The sequence below is a fragment of the Rhinolophus sinicus genome, chromosome 12 (assembly GCF_057876585.1).
Source record: "Rhinolophus sinicus isolate RSI-liver-muscle chromosome 12, RSI-T2T, whole genome shotgun sequence".
Taxonomy (NCBI): domain Eukaryota; kingdom Metazoa; phylum Chordata; class Mammalia; order Chiroptera; family Rhinolophidae; genus Rhinolophus; species Rhinolophus sinicus.
Window position 1 is genome coordinate 29,520,448 of NC_142512.1, and position 23,838 is coordinate 29,544,285.

Here is a 23,838-nt window from a genome sequence, read left to right on the forward strand (position 1 = left end):
TACCATTCGTATGTGTCAGAATAGAGGAGTCCTCAATGAATGCCAGTAATTAGGGCTGGTAAGAGGAAGAAGGGGGAAGAAAAATAGAATGGTGGTTGAATAAAATCTGTTCCAAATGGAGATGGAAAAGTCAAGCTCCAGTGAATCATCTGGAGGTAGAGGAACCTGCCCTGGCTGTGGGAATTCAAACTCAACTGGATTCTATGATCTGAGTTTCTTCACTACCTGTTATAGGGAGGAAGGTGTGGTAATGGCAGCCAGCCTCGGCATCTAAGGAAGACAACTGGTCTTTTTTATCCAAGTGTGTTAGAAGTTGCCAATCCATTATATAATTAAGTAGCATAGCTAAAAGCAATTATAAATATTTTTTAAATAACATTTGTCTGTTGACTTCAAAAAAAAAAAAGGCAGAGAAGGCATATACATTTATCCTCTCCCCTTATAAAATTACAGCAAAAATAAATTAAAAGGTTTAAATCCACAAGGAAAAAGCAAACAGAAGAGAGGGCAACAGTGAAGATAATATTTCAATAAATTTTTGGAAACATGAGAGCCAATGGAGGGGAGTGGCATCTGATTTATCAGGGTAGAAGAAGCTATAACCTCAGGGAGACACTGATGAGAAGAGACTGAATTTACCCCCAAAGAACCTGGGAAAGGCTCAGACCTTGGAAGTATCAAGTAGATGTAGGGGAAGCCCAAAGTGAAAAAACAGGATGAAAGTCTCTGTATGTGAAGGGTTGATTTCCCTCCTGACTCCCACACATAGAATGCCTGCAGATAAGTGCACACAGTTCAGCTCTGGTGGAAGAATGTAAGTTTCTCCTCTACAGAAATTGAAAAGGAGTATTCTAGACTTGAGAACACTGGGCAGAGTAGAGAGCAGACGTAAGATGAACCGAAAAGAAAGGGATTTATTGAAATACTGAAACTACCCCCACCCTCACCCCAGAAAACTTGCATTTTCTTGCCCAGGCAAGAAACTAGAAAAGTCTCTTCTGAAGGAACTGAACAATCCCAGAAAAAAAGTCCTCCTCGTGGTGACGTATGGCCATGTCTCCATCCTAACATCCAAAAGTGAGGCTTACACACAATGAGTCTTCTTATTCCTAAAAAGCTTTTAACCACTTTAAAAAATACACCTATACAGACCACCAAGGGTGATCAGACATGAGGAAATCATGAAAGATTAAAAACAGATATCAAAAGAGCTATTTGATATTTAAAATATGATTACTGAAATAAGGCATTAAACAGAGGTTATAAAAATCCCCAGGAAAGTAGAACAAAACATGAAATAGAAAATAAGAAAGAAAAGATAGTTAAAGGATCAATCTAGGGAAATTAACTGTGGACAAAGGGGAGTTCCAAGAAGAGGACAGAAAAAAAGAGGGAAGAAAATAATAATAACAAATACTTATTAAGGGCATACTATACGCGCTAGGCATTGCTCTAAGTGCTTTAAAAATTATTTTTAATTAATTCTCTGGTCACTCTATGAAGTAGGTGTTATTATCCCCATTTTACAGATAAGGAAAATTAGGAATGTAGGGGTTACTCTAACAGCTAGTAAGTGGCAGAGCCAGAGTTCAAACCCAAGCAGTCTGGTGCCGTAACTCACTCTCCCAACAATTATATACTGCTGCTTCTCTATCAAAAAAATAATATAAGAATAAGACACTTTCAGGTTAAAAGGGCAGATTGACCATGAACAGTCAATTTACTTCCTCCAGAAACCCCACTAAAACAACAGTAAAGTGAATTTTTATTTTTCATTTGGTTTTTAAAAACGATATGAATAAGTTTATTTTTATTTTTCTTGACATCCGCTGAACTGTGGAGCCAAGCTCCGTTGGCCGGCTGTGTGGAGCCTTGTATCTGTTGGCCTCCTGAAGTTCTGTTTACCATCTCCAGAGGTTCAGCTTTTTGAGAAGTGAAGGTATGTTTAGAAGGATATGTTCCCGGATAGGAGAGATTTGGAATGCAGGCTGATGACATCAGATACAATGACTTTATCTTTTGGTCCCTCCTATTCTGGCTTCAGAGAAATAAGAGAGTTGCTAGTGAGACTGGTGCCATTTTATGTAGTTTCTACACCTTGAATTCCCTCATCTCAGAGATCTTGTTCCTGGTCTTGTTTCTGTTCTAACGGCTCATCAAGTTCTCTTTTTCTCTGGACATGGAATCTAGATCTCCGATTTTGAAAAAATTGAATTTGGACTCTTGACTCTGGAACCCCAATTTCCTTAGCAAGTTGCTATCTGAAATCAATCCCAGGATAAGGGTTGTTCGTAAATGCCATGATAAGGGTGGATAATTGGGAGGAGGTGTAGCTGGTACGACACCGTCTATCTTCTTTACTATGAATCTTCTCTTCAGGTGATCTTGGTCTTGGCTTGCTTTTAAGTCCTCAGGTTCTGATCTTTTCTGAACTCTGTGCCTAGCTCTTCAATTCTGAAACCAAATCTGGATTCTAGACTCTTCAGTGTTGATTTCTAAAGCAATCTTTTGTTTGACAGCATAACCAAACAAAGGTTTTTGGTTGAATGCTTTGATGAGGATTTTCAACTGATCTTCTGTGAATTTGGTGCTGCTTCACTTATGATTTATTGCTGTGATCTTGCTTGGAGAGTTGTTTTGAGCCATGTTGGAAGAGAGTCCTAAAGTCTCAGCCTTCAACCAGGAGACCATAAAGTGAATTTTAAACACACATAATACCAAAGAGCAAAAGGGAAGAGAGAACGGAAAAAAGCAACAGATTTTTGGACATCAGAAAGTAGATGATGGAGTGATAACTGACACAAATAAATGGAAAGATATTATGTGCTCACGGATTGAAAGAATTAATATTGTTAAAAAGTCCATACTCCCCAAAGCAATCTATAGATTCAATGCAATCCCTATCAAAATTCCAATGGCATATTTTAGAGAACTAGAATAAATAATTCTAAAATTTGTATGGAACCAGAAAAGTTCTGGAACAGCCAAAGCAATCTTGAGAAAGAAGAATAAAGCTGAAAGCAACATGCTCCCTGATTTCAAGCTATACTACACAAAGCTATAGTAATCAAAACAGACACACAAATTAGTAGAACAGAATTGAAAGCCCAGAAATAAACCCACACATATAAGGGCAATTAATTGATTACAAAGGAGGAATGGAGAAAGGGCAGTCTCTTCAATAAATGGTGCTGGGAAAACTGAGCAGCCACATTTAAAAGAAACTAGACCAGTTCCTTGCAACACATACGAAAATTAACTCAAAATGAATCCATTTTGAGCTGAATGTAAGACCTGAAACCATAAAATTCCTAGAAGAAAACATAGGCAGTAATCTCTTTTACATAGGTGTTAGTGACATTTTTGTGGATATGACTCCAAAGGAATGGGAAACAAAAGTAAAAATAAACAAATGGGAGTACATCTAACTAAAAAGTTTCTACACAGTTAATGAAACCATCATCAAAACAAAAAAGCAACTTACTAAACAGAAGATATTTGCAAATCATACATCCAACAAGGGGTTAATTTCCAAAATATATAAAGAATTCAACAAGAAAAACACACAACTTGATTAAAAAATAGGCCGAGGATCTGAATAGGCATTTTTCCAAAGACATAAAGATGGTGAACAGTCACATGAAAAGATATTCAACATCACTAATTATCAGGGAAATGCAAATCAAGATCTCAATGAGATATCACCTCACACCTGTTAGACTGACTATCATCAAAAAGACAAGAAACAACAAGTGCTGGAGAGTATGTGGAGAAAAGGATATCCTCATACAGTGTTGGTGGGAATGTAAATTGGTGCAGTCACTATGGAAAACACTAGGGAGATTCCTCAAAAAGTTAAAAATGGAACTACCATATAATTCAGTAATTCTACTTCTGGGTATTTACAGAAAGAATACAAAAACCCTAATTCGAAAAGATATATGCATACCTATATTCACTGCAGCATTATTTATAATAGCCAAGATATGGAAACAACCTAAGTGTCCATCAGTGGATGAATGAAGAAGATGTAGTACAATGGAATACTACTCGGCCATAGAAAAGAATGTATCTTGCTATTTGTGACAACATGGATGGAGGTATTATGCTCCGTCAAATAAGTCAGATGGAGAGAGACAAACATTCATATGTGAAATATAAACAAAACAAAACAAACGTACAAATACAACAAAACAAACTCAGAGATACAGAGACCAGATTGATGTTTACCTGAGGGGAAAGGGGATGCAAAATGGGTGAAGTGGGTCATCTGTATGGTAAAGGATAGAAACTAGACTTTTGGTGGCAATCACTTTGTAGTATATACAGATGTTGAATTACAATGTTGTACACCTTAGACTTATATAATGTTATCTACCAATTTTACCTACAAATATAAAATAAAATAAAAACAGTATCTTGAGTTTCTTTTTGTTTTTTTTCCCTTTAGGGTAATCTTATCCTTTTCATTAACAATGAGAAAAAAGCTTTAGTTTCCCTAGAATGTGCCAAGGCTACCTATGTTGGTTATACAAATAGTTTTCCTATACCGTCAAAATTTTAAAAGCAAAACCTGTTATATCTATTTAAAATATCATCTTAAGTTCAAATACTATAGATATTTAGAAATAATAAGTAGTCATTAAATTCAACTTGCACATTTTTAATTGTGAATATATACGAGTATTTTAACCATCCACTTTCTGAAAATTTAATAATCTTACAAGCTCTTCTTTAGCTACTTTCTCAATCATTATAATATCATAATTATTTTCAGTCTTTTGATTTACTATCAGTTTCTGACTTATTCTATAAGTAAGCGTTTAACAGTAAATTCCTTACATTTCAGGAAGAGGACTAGAAAAACAAGTTGCCAACCCATGTATAAATATTTTTAGCTTGTCAGTATTTCAATTTTCTGTCAAAAGACCAAAAAAATACATCACTACATCATTATTACAGCAGATTTCAAAATATCACTGTTCAATTACAGAATTCCCCATTGGTTGACATTTTGGTTATCTACAGGAAAGTAAAAAACTTGGAAAGCAACATGGATATTAAATATAGGGAAATGTTTCCTAATCTTCTGATAAAATGAGGACTAGTCTTTTGTCTATAAATATAAGGAAAATACTCTAAAACTCAATTAAAAAGTTAAAAATAATAAAAATAAAGTACCTTCCAAAATTATTCAAGATCATAGAAATTTTCTCTATATACAAATTATATCTCCATAAAATAAAATATTTATCCTTGGAGATGAAATTTTATACATGTTACAAATTACAAATATACCTACTACTGAGTGAATAGCATTTTCCTAAAGTGCTTCCTAAAGGCAAAAACAAAATTTTTGAAGCAAATAAAAACTCATGTTCATAATACACTTAAATAATAAACCAGTGTGCATCATGCAGTCAGTTTAACAAGATATAACATCCCAACAACAGGAAAACAGAACCTCTTTTTATCCTTTGAAGAGACGTTAAAATCGTGGGTACTCCAAGGACTCATTCTTCAGATGAGGTCTTTGTACAGCATCTGTCAGTAAGGACAGTGCAGATGCACTGACATCGCTGGGATTTTTCACTAAGATTTAAACTAGCTGCATACCGTCTCATGGGTCTCTTCTTTGATGAGCTAAATTTCCCCCCTTTCTTGTATTATCCAGGGTGTTAGTAATGAGTAAAACTAAAACAGACTTAATTACAGTACCCTTTTAATAAGGTACTAAATATAGTTCTTTGTTCAGTCAGTTGTGATTGTCCATGAAAATCACAGGAATGTTTAAAACAAGATGTATAGGATTCTATTAAATTATGTTCCGGAACCTAAAGGTTTTTTTATATAGGTATTTATAAGACAACTTATATTTGTAGAATTGATTATAATTTTCACAAAATAAACTTTGTTTTGCCATATGAGGCTCAAAATAGCAATACCTGAAATACTGGGATTTACTAGTATATATTGTGCCTGTTCATTTTGAAACAAAGAAAAAAATATTGCTTCTATAACAGCCAAAGAAAGAAAGATAAGATAAACGTGTGAGACCTAACTACTTGGTTTAGCCAAGATCAAGAGAGGAAACCCTCTGACTTTTTTACATATTCCTCAAAGGGTCAACTTAAACCCTACTTTCTTTCATAGGTTCTTTTCCCCAACCCTTCTTTTTTCTTTCCTAGTTGCCTGCTGCTAACTAGACAAATTAGTATTGATACAAAGAACATACGCTATTTAACATTCAATATAGAGCTCCTTAGTTATTAAGCTACTTGGTGAAAAATGTTTCTCAAGTTCATCATGCTATGTTAATTTACTAATCTAAAAGAAATCTACAGAGCAGTCTTTCAGACCTTCTATTTTTGTGTTTATAATTTGCTAAGTAGAGGGTATTTCTATTGTTTTCAGAAATAATCATTTTATGAGTTAGGACATAACACCAAATTCATAAGGGAGGTTGCCTCTTACAGGAAGAGGGGAATGAGAGGAAATTGGGGGTGGGGAGATAAAACGTACTTTAACTTCATCTATTCATGCTTTATTACTTTTACATAAAATACCTAAAATTTGAAATTTCTCAAAATAAAGATTTAATTTTTAAAAAACTGTCGGAACTCAAATATCCTCCTTATCATAGCTGATCAATCTCCTCTATATAGGCGGTATAGGATATTGCTAGTATGTGCAGTTTCCCATGGTAAAAGGCCAGTTACTTTCTCCTCTACATCTTTGAAAGTCCTAATTATTCAGTAAGTCATTAAGAAAATACCCAAAGGCTCTTTGAGGTGGTCCAAACCAGGTTCTCACTAATTTCTCAAAGCCCAACTGAATTATTATTGTAAATGGTGCCTCTGAGGTCCAGAATCCACTTCTACCTGTGTAATGACACCTTCATACTGACTTACAGCGTGAACACTTTGGCATAATTCATCTTATACTCTCAGACATGAAACATTATTTTCTTCTGGGAAGATTTCTGTAACTATTAGAATCTTGATAGAATTCTCAAAGCTACATGAATATAATCAGCTATAAAATTATAAAACAAATCTATTAGTTCTTCAGTAGAAGAGATCAACTATACAAATGGACAATGGCCAGACCATACAAGACAATAGAATTCTGACCCACAATCTCTTCGACAACCTCCTGGAAAGCCAAAACACATCCTCTGCAGCAATCAGCCCAAAGAGTCAGGATTTGGTCAATAACCACCACCTTCCTTTTGTTGTTTTTTTGTAATATTTTTTCTTTTTATTTATTAGTTTTATAGGTGTGTTGTTATTGTTGTTGTTTTGTTTTCTTTTTTGCCCATGGCCTACCCACCACCCCATTATTTCAACTCAGGACCAATAAGAGAAAGACAAATATGCTCTCCAAACCAATAACCTAAGATGCCAGGTTTCTAGTCAGCCCACTTCAGTTTCCCCATGTCAACAATCTCCGATCAGAGCATATCTAAAATCTTTTTTTTTTTAAATAATAAAACTTTTCCACTTCCCTGTGAATCTGCAAATGCAAATGATGGTGTCTGTATAGCAAGCTTTGAACAGTAGCCCATTTGTTCTCATTTTGGGTAGTATTACTTATTTCCACAGCAGTGTAAAAATCATGGAGAAAGAAAACTATGAATATTTCATTCTAATCCATCGAAGATCACACTTTAGTCTGGCTGTTTCTACCTTAGCTATTGTTCTTTTTGCCAGTCAGTATACCAGAGCCAAGTTACTTCTCTTAATACATAAATGATTTTCCATCACTTGGAAGACAATTTTTGTATTCTCCTTCAAGATTTGATATTTCAGACTCAAATTGGTATAGTTTCTTTCTTGGGAACTGTAATCATTTGAAAACAATATCTAAAGAAAAGATTGTGCTATTATTTTAGAAAAACCATAATGATGATGCTATAAACTGAAACAATAGTACAGTAAAATACCTGCTGTCAATCGTGAATATATCTGTAGAAAACATCAGAGGGCGATCCCTAAATTTTGCTGATCGTGAAAAGATACACCCTACAAAGAGTTATGAAAGTTTATCTGTAGTACCTTGAAGATGTATTGGATAAAATGTGAGTTTAGGCCTATGATGGCATAAATAATGTGAATGAAAAACGTAATGGCTTTATAAGAAATATTAAGAATAAGGAATTAGAGCATTATATTTCTCAATCACATCTTTTAGTTTTGGTAATAATGAAGTTTCTTAAGGAAGTAAAAAAAAACCAAAACCCAAAATGTTCTAATTTGTGTTACACTATTTATATATCTGAGAAAAGAATGAAAAAAATTCAAAATATTTGTTAGAGGAACAAAGTATAATACGTAGGAAGTAGCATTTATAATAAACACATTGGGTAAGGTTTTGTCATAAATTATTTGCTATCATAGAGGAGCTTCCAAATTATTAAAACAATGAAAGTTATATCAATTGATTTTTTAAAAAAGCCATAGAATTCAATGACGTCATTTTCAATCATTTATATATAATATGATATATACGATATATAGAGAGAATATCTATATCTATATCTATCTATTTATCTATCTATCTATCTATCTATCTATCTATCTATCTATCTATCTATATGGAGAGAGAGAGAGAGAGAGAGAGAGAGAGAAAACACTTCAGAGTAGAATTCCAGGCATTTACCCTACATAGTTAAAAATTTGAACTTTAAGGTCTTAATTTACAAATAGGTCTTAAAATTTGCTGCTAGGATTATAGTTAATCTGTGATGTTGGCACTGTTATTGGAATGACATAAGAGAAAGTAGTATATTATTTTGTGAAAATATTCCTTATTATTAAAAAATAAGTAACCCCTTTGGAAATAGGTTCATCTGAAATCCCCTGCCTAAATCTAACAGCAAAGTAATCTCAACGAACATTTCTACTGAACATTTCTAATAAAATTCATTGTCTTATCTGACAAACCCATTTCTTTCAATTATGTTCATTATCTTGATAGTATGCAAGTGTTGAATATTGCTGAACAAAAGACTACAGACTCGATTTTGGAATAATAGTAGCTCCAATTGGGAGAAAAAAGATTGACGTACGGTTCACATTTGAAAGGAATGTTACGTTATTCCAGAAGATGATCTCTGTATTATAGATAGATAGATAGATAGATAGATAGATAGATAGATAGATAGATAGATAGATAGATAGATATGCAGTGGTATACCATTTTAAAGACTTTATCCCATTTGGTTGAAAATCATACACCAGGCCAAGCTCCCCACGCTGCACTCTGCTCCTCTCCCCCCGCAGGCCGCCATCGCCCACCATGGCCTCCATTCAGCAGCTGGTAGGAGGACGGCTCTTAGTGGAGAGCAGAGGCTTTGATGAGTACATGAAGGAATTAGGAGTAGGGATGGCTCTACGAAAAATGGGTGCCATGGCCAAACTAGGCTGTGTCCTCACCACTGACAAGCAAATACCTCACCATAAAAACTGAGAGCATGTTGAAAACAACGCAGTTTTCATGTAACCTGGGAGAGAAGTTTGAAGAAACTACAGCTGATGGCAGAAAAACTCAGACTGGGTGCAGTTTTGTCAACGGCGCATTGATGCAACATCAGGAATGGGATGGGAAGGAAAGCACAATAACAAGAAAACTGGAAAACGGGAAATGAGTTGTGGAATGCGTCATGAACATTGCCACCTGTACTCGGGTCTATGAAAAAGGGGAGTAAAAATTCCATCATCCTTCCGGACAGGAATTGGCTGCACGAATAAACAGTTCAATGAGCAAATCTCTCCATGCTTTTTTTTTTTTTTTTTGATTACTGTATTCAGTTATCTTTATCACAAACATTTTACATGCAGCTATTTCCAAGTGTTCATTTAATTAAGATCATCCCTTTGATTAGGGAATAAACGTGTTTATGCTATTCCAAAAAAAAAGAAAAAATCATAAACCATAAACTGAATAACAGGGATAAATCTGTAAAAGCAAATCTACTTGCTAGGTTGCTATACACTACCATTGGTTTCTTCCTGAAAATACTAATTAATGATGTTACCAGCATATACCCAAATTTTTACTAAATTTTCAGCAAATTTACACTTGATCACATGATTCTCCTAAATGATTAGCGACATTGTTTAAGACCAGGCATTCATACATAGGCAAAGCCTAGCCTAATGGAGCAACATGGCCACATCATTCCCTAACAGCACTACTATATGTAATACATACGAGAACCAGTCCAATTGTCTAAGGAAACAAATGATAATAACAACTGAATAAAAGGTTATCAACAGAAATATTTAACTTTAAAAATTTGGTCTTTGTGTCTCTTTAGTATCTCTTAGTTCAAAACAAGAGACCTTGTGAAATGCCAGTTAGTATGTATATGGTTTTCTTATTCATGGGTACATATCATAGAAATCATGTTTTTGCAGTAGTCTAATATTCCAAAGATTGATTGCTGAGGTCTTGTTTCATTGAATTCTTATGTTTTTCTCATGGTTAGACCGGGGTTAGGAACTTTTGTGAGGGAGGTCACAGAGGTAAAATGCCATTGTCATCACATCGTAACAAGGGTATTTGCTATTTATACGGTTTATGACTCTTGATGTAGACCTTGGTCACCTGGCTGAAGGAGCATTTGTCACATTTCTCCTATCAAGTTACTTCCTCTCTCCCCATTCCCACTTTCCACACTGTACTCTTTGGAATGAAGTCACTGTATGCAGCCTACACTTAAGAAGTGGGGAGTTATGTTTCCCCACATATTTGGCATTTTTCTGTATGGGGAGATTTGTCTCATCACCTCCATTTATTAATTTATCCAATTATTTGTGCCAGTATGGGCTCATGGATATTTATTTTACGATTTGAATTATAATACAATACTATTTTATTCTTTTTGTTCAAATGTTTCCAAGTTTGACCACTGAGAGCTCTTTCAGTTTGCTCCTCTGCTCCTTTGACAACCGCCAATCGAAGCTTTTTTTTTTTTTCAGTATTTTCTCATGTTCTGCCACTCCAACATGCTCCAGGCTGATTTTGTTTATTTTCTGCCCTAGTCCTTGAAACATAGGCACACACTCACGTGGAGAATGATGTGTAGAGATGGAAGCAGAGACTGAAGTGCTGCAGCTGCAAGCCAAGGAATGCCAAGAATTGCCAGCACACCATCACAAGCTAGGAGTAGGCAAGGAAGGATTCTCTTCTGAGAGTCTCACGGTGAAACCTGCTGGTATCTTGATTTTTGACTTCTACCTTCCAGAACTGAGAGAGAATACATTTTTCTATTGTTTTAAGCCAAACAATTTGTGGTACTTTGTCATGGCAGCCCTAGGAAACTAACACATCCCCCTGAAATCTGGCCCTGCCCTATTTGGTTCTCTCCATCCAGTGAATGGCACCACGATTCGAATGCCCAGTTGCTCACCCTACAAACCTGGGAGTTCTTGATTTCACTCTTTCTCTCATCCCCACATCTAATATATCAGCAACTTTGATTGATTCTACCCCCAAAATACACCTTGAACCCATCCATTTTTTTCCATCTGCTTAGCTACCACCGTGGTCCAAGTGATAGTTATCCCGAGCCCAAATAGATTAGCAACAGCTTCTCACCTGGTTGCCCTACTCTGATTCTTGCCCTTTCCAGTCCTTTCTCCACATAGCAGCCAGAGTTACCCTCTTAAAATATAAACCAGACCATGTTACTTCCTCGCTTAAGAAAATATTTCAAACTCCTTATAGGAGTCACAAAGGCCCTGTGAGGGTCTGACTTGACTCCTAACTTCTCCAACTTTGTTTCTGGTGACCTTCTATCTCATCCACCAAACCAGCCACAATGGCAGCTCTCTGGCCTCAGGGCTTTTTACCCTTCTGTCTGGACCCCTGTCCCCCACACTCTTCATGTGGCTGGATCCTTCTCAGGTTCTTCAGGTCTAATCATAAATATTTAACATACGGTATTTGTGAGATGAATATGAGAATGAGCTCCTCTGTAATTGCAGTTACAAAAACTGAGACTCAGGAAAGAAAAATATTATTATTTCCTACCAGTATTTAAATTAAGAAAGTGTTAAATGAAATCACAAATATAGTGCAGGTAATTTATTGGTATTTATATTATATACAAGAGCTCTACTAAGTCAGGAGAGAGGATAATAACATAGAATCGAAATAAATATTGTATTATTATACACTTAGAAAATATTAGGTCAATTATTGCTTTCAGAGCCAAGTCCCTCATTTGGGCAGAATGAAAGATATTTGACCCAGAAAATGTTTCCTACTGACAAGACATTTTTACTTCATTCCTCTTTAGAATTTATTGAATGCCTGTAGCCTTTACACTAGAATAGAACAAATTGTCAACATATCAGGCACTAATATATACAAACTCAATTTTTTCTTTGAACTCTTATTTATCTTCAAAATCTCCTCATTCATAATTTTCAGAGTTGCTTTCCCTAAAATTAAAAAAAAAATACAGTTGACTCTTGAACAATGTGGGTGTTATAGGCACTTTTGATTCCCCCAAAACTTAACTGTCCCTCAGTATTCACTGGGCATTTGTTCCAGGACCTCTCACAGACACCAATATATACAGATGCTCCAGTCCCCTATATAAAATAGCGTGGACCAATGCATATGGTTGGCCCTCCACATCTGTAGACTCCCAATGGGGGATTGAAAACAGTACGGGTATTTATTGAAAAAAATCCATGTATAATTGAACCCATGCAGGTCAGACCCGTGTTGTTCAAATTGTATTCTCCTACATACCATACTAGTATATTTTTCAGTGTCAAAACCCATTATGGATTGTAAAAATAATTTATTAGTGACCAATGTTTTTAAAAAATAAATACAATAGAAATATCAGAGTTCATCACATTAAGTTTCATAAAATTTGATTTCAGTTTTACTTGTGTGTGTGTGTGTACACGTGTGCATGTATGTATGAAGTCACAAGATGTCTTACAAACAATAAAATGTATTTTAAATGCTCAAAGTACATCACAGCCTTTTGAGAAGCAGTATAGGTTAAAAGCTTTTAAACAGATCTGCATTCCAGTCCTTCCTCTGTCCAAGTAACCTGACCTTGGACAAGTTATTTTCTGATCTGAAAAATCACGTAATAATAGTATCTACTTTATGTGATTATCTTAAGCACTTTTAAAGCACTTAGCAAATGCACCTAACAAGCACTCAATAGATGTCAGCTATTATTATTAACAGTCTTTAGTACTGTTAAGTCTCTTTATGATTTAAGAAGTTCAATCCAACCTATATTTAAAGTGGATGCACCTTAAAGGCAGATTCTGGCTGGTAGTGTAATTGGTTGAATACTCCTTTGTTTCCACTACGAGACTGTAAATTCATGAAAGACTTAAGAAGTTAATGTCAAGTATAATAAACAGCAAACCCCACAGATCGGCCCCTATTTCCTTAAATGCCACCAGGAACCAAGAAACAATATTCCATATTGATTACTACAAAATTAGAGGTAAGTAAACCGATGGTCCCAGAAGGAATGGCATCTTGTATGCTTACATAATAAAAGACTTATATGGCCTAACCCTAATAAGGTTGTTGGATCCCCGAAGAAATAGATAAATGATTATTGGCTCAGCAGTGAGCATGGAAATCAGAATCTTCCAGCTGTTAGTATTTTACATGGAAATGGCTACATGGGTAGAGTTCGGCAAGGATCTCTAGTATCTGTACTTGGCATGAGACTGTAGCACCATTTCTCCTTGCTCCGCCACTGCATGGTCACACAGTTTATGGCTAAGCCTAAAAGAATCTTGTTTCAGTTGGAACCACAGTGCCAGGCAGGTGGAGGAAAATTAGTGCTTAATAGCAAAGTGGGTGATCACAAAGAGAAATGGCAGAACAGTGACCCTTAGGACATCTAGAACTCTTGAAGGACTAGAAAAGGAGAAAAATCACGGAAAATGTGTGATACTGGTCTTCTTGAAACCTTGGTAACAAGGGTTCAAGCCTATTTAATTTAATTTCAAAATTAAGAAATACAGCATTTCTTGCATTGAGACTATCATGGAGCTATTACCTGTTACAACTGGTAATGGGAAATTATTGAAGATCTTTCAGGAGAGGCCCAATCCGAGTTGTGTGATTAAACTTTCAGTGGTAATTGGAATAGACTAAAAGAGGTAAAATAGGAGTCAGAGAGATCAGTTAGGAAGGATTTACTGTACAGAGCTGGAGTAAATCAAGTAAAAGCAACAGGACAGGAAGGGAAGTAAACTAATTAGTTATATGGACTACCTATTAGTTGCTGTGCTGGATACTTCCATACATATTAAGTCTTTTAATTCATACACTCCTTTTTGTGGTATTATTATTACCCCTTTTCTTCAGATGAGAAAATTGAGGCTTAGGCTAAGTAACTAGTCAGTCGCACAACTAGTAATTAACAGTCAAGCTACAAACCTGGTTAGTTTGACACAGGGGTCATATATTGTCTATCACAGCATGTTGAAGTACGTAGAGTAGGATGTGCATGGGAAAGACATGCAAGGAAAAAATTCATATGACAAGCTAAATTATTAGAGAAGAAAGAGGTCAAATTTGACAGAAGGTGGACTTAGGTGCCTAAGAGTTTGGATAAACTCTTGCCAATTGCTAGTCATTAAGGTATAGCTGAAGGGTAGGATGCAATGACGTGAAAGAATGTGTGCAAGAAATCATAAACGAAGAGATAGAAACTTTTATTTGGGGAATTTTGGAAACATATTTGAGGGAAGAACATTACAGTATAAACAAGATTTAAATAGAAGAATTTTCTACCTATGTATATCCCAGCCAGAATTAGCATAAATAAAGTGGATAGTGGGCCAGGTATCAAACAAGTGGAGAGTTAACTTGTTGAGTATCGGCTCTGTGAATCGGATCAAGAAAACCAGCAAGGGAAATACTAAAGCATCTCTCTGTTTAGTTTGACCATTAGAAGACATAAACCTTAGCTAGACTTAGTAGATTTAGTGAAAACCTTGCTGGTAATAAATAACTAGGTTCAGTGCGTTTGAACAATTCAATGGGTGTGGCACAATAGGAAAGGAAGAAACTAAGATCCAGAAAGATTAAGTCACTGCCCGTGGACAAAAAAGATCTGGCTTCTTTCCAGATCTCTCTCTCTTCTCCTACCACTCTCCTCTTCACCTGCTAAGCTTGAGTCACACAGGTCTTATTTCTGACTCTTGAACACACCTAGTTTATTCCCTGTGCACTTTTGGGTCCTTCAGCTTAAAATATTCTTCTCCCAAATATTTGCACAGCTGGCTCCTTCTTAAATGCCAGCTCCATTAGAAACATCTTCCCTGTTACTCAAGTGAAAGTAACTCTACCCCCAGTAACTCTATTACTTTGTTTGATTTTGCTCAAAAAACTTAATCACCACCTGTAATTATTTAATTATTGTGTCTAAGTGTCTATTGTCTGCCTCCCCCTGTAGAATGTAAGTTCCATAAGGGTAGGAAACATGTCTGTCTTGTTCACTCTAGTATCCCCAGGCCTAATAGGGCATGACACATAGTAGGAACTCAATAAATATTTTTAGAATGAGTCAATGAAAGAAATCAGATGGAATTAAAGTAGTGTCAAGCAAAAATGAAAATTAAGCCAAAACTTTTGAATGCCTATTTTCTAAGCATTGGACTTTGCACCTTCATATATATTATCCCATGAAAGCATTTAGGATTTTAACATACACATTCTGTAGTCTAATCAACATTACACTTTGCTTAATTGTTTTTCTGTTCTTATGTTTTTATATCAGTTTATCTTGTTTGATTGCCTTGATGCATTTTATGAACTTTGTAAGCCGCCTCTAGTATTTTATGCATATCAATAATCTCATCTCTTCATGGACGGTGCAGATACCTGACCACTGCAGTGTACACCTGAAGCTGAAACTGAATAACAATGAATGGCAAACTGTAATTTTATATATATGTATACACACACACACACATATAATATATATATATATATATATATATACACACATATATATATTCAAAGGATATGGAGTACAGCATAGAGAATAGAGTCAATGGAATTGTAACAACTATATACTATGTCAGAGGGGTATAGTAGATTGGGGGACAGGCATTATCACTTTGTGAAGGGTGTAAATGTCTATTACATTGTTTTGTACACCTGAAACTAATAAAAAGAAGATGCAATTATGTATCCAGATCTTTGAAATTAGAGCACTTCAAAGACTTGAAGTAAAAATAAAAGAACAATGCAAGAAAATATTTACTCATATACTGGAAAAGTGAAAGTTCCAAAGGTAAGAAGTGGCCAATATATTCAAGTAATCTGAGAAAGCATGGGGGAAAAGAATGAACACTGCACTGATTCCTCTCACCTAAGTCTCATCAACACTTTCATATTTTGATCAGTGAATATGAATATCCTATATTTCAGAGGATTCTATATGTAGGTATGGTAAATCATTGTCAAGTCACTCTCTTAGTAGGATTAAAGTATCCTAGGGTCATCAACAGGATATTAACAGCAATTTAAATTCAATTGGGGCAATTTACAATATTTACATTTTTTTGTGTTTGGTGAAGTACTTGGAGACATTTTCTAAAATCTATATGCATTTTGTGTAAATGTGCTCACCTATCAACAGGATGCCTGTTCAAAAACAGTAAGTATCAAATTATTTACAAAATGGTATTCCATTCTTCATATTGCCTTTATGAATTTGATACCTGTTTTTGGATTCTCTGTGTTTAAATCAGCAAAAAATAATTCATTTCGCAGCAAGGTGGTTGAAAAGGTAGAGCTTTAAGTTATCTAAATTTGAAGTCACTGCAATACTCATGAAGAGCTAGAGTAAAATCACTGAGATTTTTTTTCCATTTCTTTTGAGGCTATGTAAGGTCAGGATATATAACCATCTTGGGTGGAAAGTATGAAGTGAAAGCTGGATTGAAAGCAAGTGACTGTGAGAGAATCCTGTGTCCCCTGAGACAGGGTCTCCTTATTGTCATAAAAAGGAATGAAGATTGTATGTTTTAGTTCAAATATGGGTTCAGGTAACATCAGGACTTTCTCACAACTTTGCAATGCTTTGGAAACTAACTTTGACCCCTCTGACTTTAAAATTAGACACATTAGCATACTACAGATATATACATACACATGACATGTATGACGTAGAGTTGTTTGCTAGAGTACATACTAAAATGCTATCAATCACTAAAAATCTAAAATTATTATATATCGAATAATTTGTTAATACATGTTTTTTTCAGAACAAAATGTTTGTCCAAAATTAAAGCTATATATTTGGTCACTTATGAATGTGAAAATACTAAATTTTTAAAAACAAAATACAAATGCAATAAAACCACAGAAGAAATTCCATGATTCCATGCTTAAGTGTTTCATTTGTGCATTATGTAGTGTCTATCTTTAGATGCCAAAATTACTAAGGAAAAAAATTTACACAATAGTTTATTTTAAAACTAATATGAATAACACAGTAGAAAATTTCCATAAAATGATGTTTTCTAAATCTGTTATTTTTGCCTTTATACCATATAGTAGTCCTCCCTTATCTGCAGTTTCACTTTTCATGGTTTTAGTTACCCATGGTCAACCATGGTCAGAAAAGATTAAATGTAAAATGCCAGAAATAAACAATTCACAAGTTTAAAATTACAGGCCATTCTGAGTAGTGTGATGAATGAAATCTTGTGCCATCCAACCCCATCCGCCCTTTGTCCAGCATCTCCACGCTGTATACACTACCCGCCTGTTAGTCACTTAGTAGCCCTCTCAGTTATCAGATCTGTTATCAGATATTTTGAGAGAGAGAGACAACAGTCACATAACTCTCATTACAGTATATTGTTGTAATTTTTCTATTTGTCAGTTATTGTTGTTAATTTCTTATTGTGCCTAATTTATAAATTAAACTTTATTATAGATATGTATGTATAGGAAAAAACATTATATATATGTACGTATATGTGTGTGTGTGTGTGTGTGTGTGTGTGTGCAGTACTATCTACGGTTTCAGGCAGCCACTGGGGGTCTTGGAACATAGCCCCCACAGATGGGGGGACTGCTGTAACACTAAATGCAGACACCATTCTAGAAACTTAGTGATGGTCACACAATCCCTTATCCAAAGCTCTTGCAGTTACACTGTTAATTGAATTTCAAATTATTTGTCTACTAACCTCCAGGACCAATTTTTTCTAAAATGACAACTGCAAGAAACTAAAAATGCCTCTGAATTATTGAGTATTCATGCAGATGAGGGATGTCACTGAATTGATGGCAAAGTTAAAAAAACATGGATTATGTTTCCATCACTGTCAAACCCATCTAACTTTCATTAATTTTGTAATCAATATAGACTAGCTAGCATATAGCTATTAGACTTTAATAGTAAATTTTTAAATTTAGGAAATGACTAAATTTCAAAGATTAACAATGGACAAGATAATGCATTATTTCAAAATAAAAGTTTTAAAATTATCTTTACTTATCATGCAGAGTAAATTTAACTCTGAACCTACAACCCAAAATTGCAGTATGATTATATGGCGGGGGTGAGGGATGGGGCAGTGGGCTAAGTGATAGCAGGAGTTGTGTAAGATTGTTAAATCTTTACCAAAGTAGGAAAGAATTACTATCTAAAATTGAAAAAGAAAGAAACATTCTTTAGAGACATAGAGGTAAATCCCAGAAGAAACAACTTAAAGAATTAAAAATAGCTGTCTCTGAGAATTTGGGGATAGAGAAAAACAGAGGAAGAGATTGCTCTTTTATTATAAGTTTATAATACACTATTTCACTTTACAAAAAAAAAATTTGCACATGTATTGCATTGAGTAAAAATAATTTCAAAAATCTACAGATGCTAATGTTCTACTCCCAGAGGTACTGTGTAACAATCTCTGAATAGATCTACCTATTTAAATGGTCTTAAAAGATTTTAACTGGTCAGTTCAGTTGGATAAAGCATTAATAAGATCATGGACTCATACCAATGCAGGCTCTGCCATAGTCCATGGACTCAAAAATGTACCCCCAATCCTAGCCCACAGATTTAAATAAACATTGAACTCATTACAAAGAGGACAGAGAAAGAGATTTTAAATGGGTCAAAAGAATCCATCACCAACCACTGCATGAAAACCTCCTTAAAAGTATACAAAAACCATACAGCCCGTAAGTTAGTAACAGAATCTTTGTACATTAAGGATAGTAAGTTACATTGACAAGTGGAATCTAATTTCTCTCTTGTAATCTAAAATGATAGCAAGCAATAATTTCTATCATATAATTAGATTAAATGTATCTTTAATATACTCTGCTCCTTCAATATAGCTTATCTTTGAGGTTCTGCTGAATTTTAGTTGCCATAACAACCTGAGTAAACCCTTTATTGCTTCAGACATCAGTGGCTATTTATAAATGCAACAGCTGGATCTGTCCAGCTAAATTTCTTTTATAAGACACTAAAACAGTTTTCATTTGCTCTGAGTAAACTTGAGAAAAATGTCAGGGACCACTAAAAGTAAAACATTTCTATGCAGAATATAGAAATGTACTATAAACTATATAGACTAAGTCAGAAAATGGAAAACTTCTGCATTTTCTTGCATTATTTCCTAAAGAAATAGCATGTTAATGCAAAGCTTTCTAAACTACCAACAGTTTTCTGAATTGAAATATGCTTAGATATTTTAAGTGAATTTCTTCTCTCCACAGTTAAAAAAAATGCAAGAAAATAGACAAAGAAGTAAACACTGGCATTTGCATTAAATAACATTTATCAGCAGCTAAGGCAATGTAAATTCATTAAGAAAAATAGAATAAATATTTTACAACTGAATCCTTTTTCTTTTCAAAATGATTGTATTAGTTCCATTAAAATAATAATAATAATTAGACTGGAGGAATGTCTACCTTCACTGATAAGAGTTTTTGAGTATACGTGGCTTAAAAATAAAAAGTTTATTCTGCAGGACGTAGCAGTTAATTAGCAGCTTCTTAGGATCTGTGCCCATGATACAGAGTCTCAGAAAGTGTTGGGTTAATAGATCACTCAGATTAAGACTGCTATAGTTAGGGCAATCTACCGTTTTTACCCACCAAAAAAAGTTTTAAATTACGTATAATTTATTGACCGATAATTGTTATATACATTTTTATCCTGAGCTGAGATTTTCATCTATGTGTTCATCTCCCTTCAAACCCTTTTCCCCAACTATAATTCATGTTTTAAATGTATATGTAGTATCTTGTACATCAATATTTGGGGATAGTCTTATTAATTTGCATAAATATTAAATTTCATACCTTGTTTATTTTGAATCTAATTGTCATAATAATTGTTTTTAATAATTAAAGAATGTACAAAAGACAATTTCCTAAGGAGAAAAAATTAAGAACCAAACAACAGGCAAGCCAAATAGCAGCAGCAATGTTATTTCCAAATTTCAAAGGATGACTATGGATACATAAGAACCATTCTCCTATATTCATTACTGTTGTATTTTGATATAAAACATATTCAATTATTAAATGAGGTCTTTCCCCTTTCACCTAAATCTTTCAGAGAATAGCATAATCACAATCCTAAGAAACCATTCCTGTGCCTGGAATTTCAAGTAACTCTGCCTTTCATGCAAGTACCCACTTGATTTTTTCCCCATTACTTTTATAGTTCCTTTCCTGCCCATTCCAGTCCTTGAGCAATTTATCAGAAATGCTTACGTAACAGGAATCTGCCCATTTCAGGTTCTGTTCAACTAGATACCAGTCTCCTTGAGTGACAGAAATGAGGATAAGACTTTATTTTTATATTTTGCCTTTACAGTTTATAAAGTGCTCACATTAACTATATTATCTGATGCAAAATAACGCGTTGACAGAAGTAAAAGAGATATTATTCTCATTTTGAAAATCAGGAAAAAAATAGGCTGGAAGGGTTTGCCCTAGGTCAAACAAGAAGAGCAATAATAATCAGAACTCAGCTTTCCTAACATACCTTTTTCACAACACTCTGCTGCCTCACTACTTTATTAGTGAGAAGGAAGAGAAAGTGGGGCAACTGACTTTGGCAGCCTGCAGTTGTTACAGACCCTGAACAACAGAATCAATTATAATCTACATTCTCCAACAGCAAGTCCTGACAGTATGGCAGACCTGGCTGATATCATAGCTTTGATTATCAACCACAGGCTTAAACTTATGCTTGTTAGAATTAGAATTTCCCTACAGAAAAAAAGCACAGTGTAGTCTAGAAAAGAACCCCTATTAGATACAAATTTTCATATTTTCAATCCATGGCCAATCTGTGTTTAAAATATGAATTATCTCAATTCAAAGAGTAAGTTTAAAATGCCTATGGGCTATACCGTTAAGAATGTGGACACACTATTTTTAGGAAAAACCTAAGCTTAGTATAAAGCCAGAAGAGAAGGGGAATAGAACCTGGCTCCATCTTTGACAATCTTCCTACCAGCTAACATATTAATTTTATATTATTTTTTGCTCCAAAAGACACACTAGAGCTGATTGTCCAGCTAGGTCTTATTTTCAGGGAAACACAGTAGTAAAAAAAACAAAGAATGGCAAAAGATCTGTATAGACATTTTTCCAAAAAAGTCATACAGATGGCCAACAGGTACATAAAAAGATGTTCAACATCACTAATCAGCGAGGAAATGTAAATCAAAACCTCAATGAGATATCACCTCACACCTGTTAGGTGGCAATTATAAAAAAAATTAAAAGATAACAAGTATTGGTGAGGATGTGGAGAAAAGGGAACCCTTGTGCACTGTTAGTGGGAATGTAAATTGGTACAGCCAGTATGGAATTTCCTCAAAAAATTAAAAATAGAACTACCAGATGATCTAGAAATCCCACTTCTGGATATATGTCCAAAAGAAATAACACACACACACACACACACACACACACACACACACTGGAGTATCATTTAGCTTTATAAAAGAAGGAAATTCTGCCATCTGTGACAATATGGATTAACCTGGAGGACATTATGCTAAGTGAAATAAGCCAGACACAGAAAGACACCACATTATCTTACTTATACTATGTGGAATCTTAAAAAAAAAAAAAAAAGTTAATCTCATAGTAACAGAAAGTAGAATAGCAGTCACCAAAGGCTTAGGGATAGGGTTGAAAAGGGGATATATTAAAGGTTAAACGCTTTCAGTAAAAACATGAATACATTCTGGAGACCTAATGTCGGTATGGTGATGTTAATGATAATGTACTTATACTTGAAATTTGTTAGGAGAATAAATCTCAAGTGTTCTCACCACATACACACACAAATAGTAACTATGGGAAGTGATGGATATGTTAATCATTTTGATTGTGACAATTATTTTATAATGTATACATACGAGGTCGGACAATTAAGTTCGCAAACTCATCCTAGAAAAAGTGCTACACACCTCACTGCTGAATATCACTATGGTCACCTTTGAAGTACTCCCCTTGGGAAGCTATGCACCAACGCCAGTGCCTAGTCCATCCTTCAAAGCAATTCTGGAACTCTTTTTTTGGAATGGCCATCAGAGCTGTCATCGTATTACCCTTGATGTCCTGAATGTCATCAAAATGTCTTCCTTTCAATATTTCCTCTATCTTTGGGTAAAGAAAGAAGTCATTGGGGGCCAGGTCAGGTGAGTAGGGAGGGTGTTCCAGTACAGTTATTTGTTTGCTGGCTAAAAACTCCCTCACAGACAGTGCCGTGTGAGCTGGTGCATTGTTGTGATGCAAGAGCCATGAATTGTCGGCAAAAAGTTCAGTTCATCTAACTTCTAAAGCAGCCTTTTCAGCACTTCCAAATAGTAAACTTGGTTAACTGTTTGTACAGTTGGTACAAATTCATAATGAATAATCCCTCTGATATCAAAAAAGGTTAGCAACAGCGTTGCAACAAGTTCACGAACTTAATTGTCAGATCTCGTATATCAAAACATCACAGTGTATGCCTTAAATATATACAATTTCAAAAATTTAAAACATTTTTAAAGTCACAGATGTGCATTCAGTCTGTTTTATTCCACTATTCTCAGTGTTTTAAAGTCATGCATATACCTATTTCCTATTTGTAGCCTAATAGGTGCATTCCTTTAAGACATTGATCACATCTTGCACAGTTGAATCCCAAGTAATTTGAAACAACAACAACAAAACATTTATCCCACATGAAAATGGGTCCCGCACTTAATTTTGCACATCACATGTATGCAAATCCTTCTTTAATCCTCCCAGCAATCCTGGGAGGTAGTTACTATTATCTAATCTATTTTCCTGATGAGAAAGTTGAGGTTTGAGACGTTAGGTACCTTGCTCAAGGTCATATAATTAGTACTGGGTGGACTCAGGATTAATTCCAAGTCGGTCCAACATCAAAATCCATGCCCTTTATCACCTGTATTGTTAGATGGTTTGTCATGTATTCAAGAAAAAACAAGTAATTAGAAATATGACTATGGAAAATTAAAGAGCACAGATAAACAACCATAACAACAGTTATAAGATTTTGTCATCTTATTTGATAAGGATTTATAAAGAAAAATAGATTTTTACAGTTATTCACCAAACTGTAAATTGATCACTTCTGAACTAGGCACTGTTCAAAGATTCCTGTCCTTACGGAGCTTACAAAAAGAGGTTTTTCCAGGAAGCAAGAAAGTTTCAAGGAAGCAGGAGAAAGGTACTACAAAATGACATAGTACAAAATGGAGCTGGGAACCATCAGTAGTAAATTTTACCCAGGATCTAGGTGATATAATTATCACTGGC

General features: G+C 34.8%; 2 protein-coding genes and 1 pseudogene across 7 annotated transcripts in view; 1 reads left to right on the forward strand and 2 right to left on the reverse strand.

The window, feature by feature from the left end:
• Positions 1–12,877, forward strand: part of TRIM37 (tripartite motif containing 37) — a 162,281-nt gene extending 149,404 nt beyond the window's left edge. For 3 of the 6 annotated variants that reach the window (XM_074319741.2, XM_074319742.2, XM_074319745.2), the window contains one exon: positions 11,049–12,877. In XM_074319741.2, coding sequence (XP_074175842.1) covers positions 11,049–11,062 — 14 coding nt within the window. In that variant the 3' untranslated portion in view covers positions 11,063–12,877. Of the gene's footprint in view, positions 1–9,284; positions 9,347–11,048 lie in introns of those variants that run through there. The other 3 variants (XM_088802115.1, XM_019736345.3, XM_074319743.2) reach the window with 2 other exon arrangements.
• PPM1E (protein phosphatase, Mg2+/Mn2+ dependent 1E) overlaps positions 1–23,838 on the reverse strand; it is a 125,309-nt gene that overhangs the window by 62,036 nt on the left and 39,435 nt on the right. The gene's annotated exons all lie outside the window — the stretch shown is intronic.
• On the reverse strand, positions 1,946–6,937 carry LOC109449765 (double homeobox protein A-like; annotated as a pseudogene).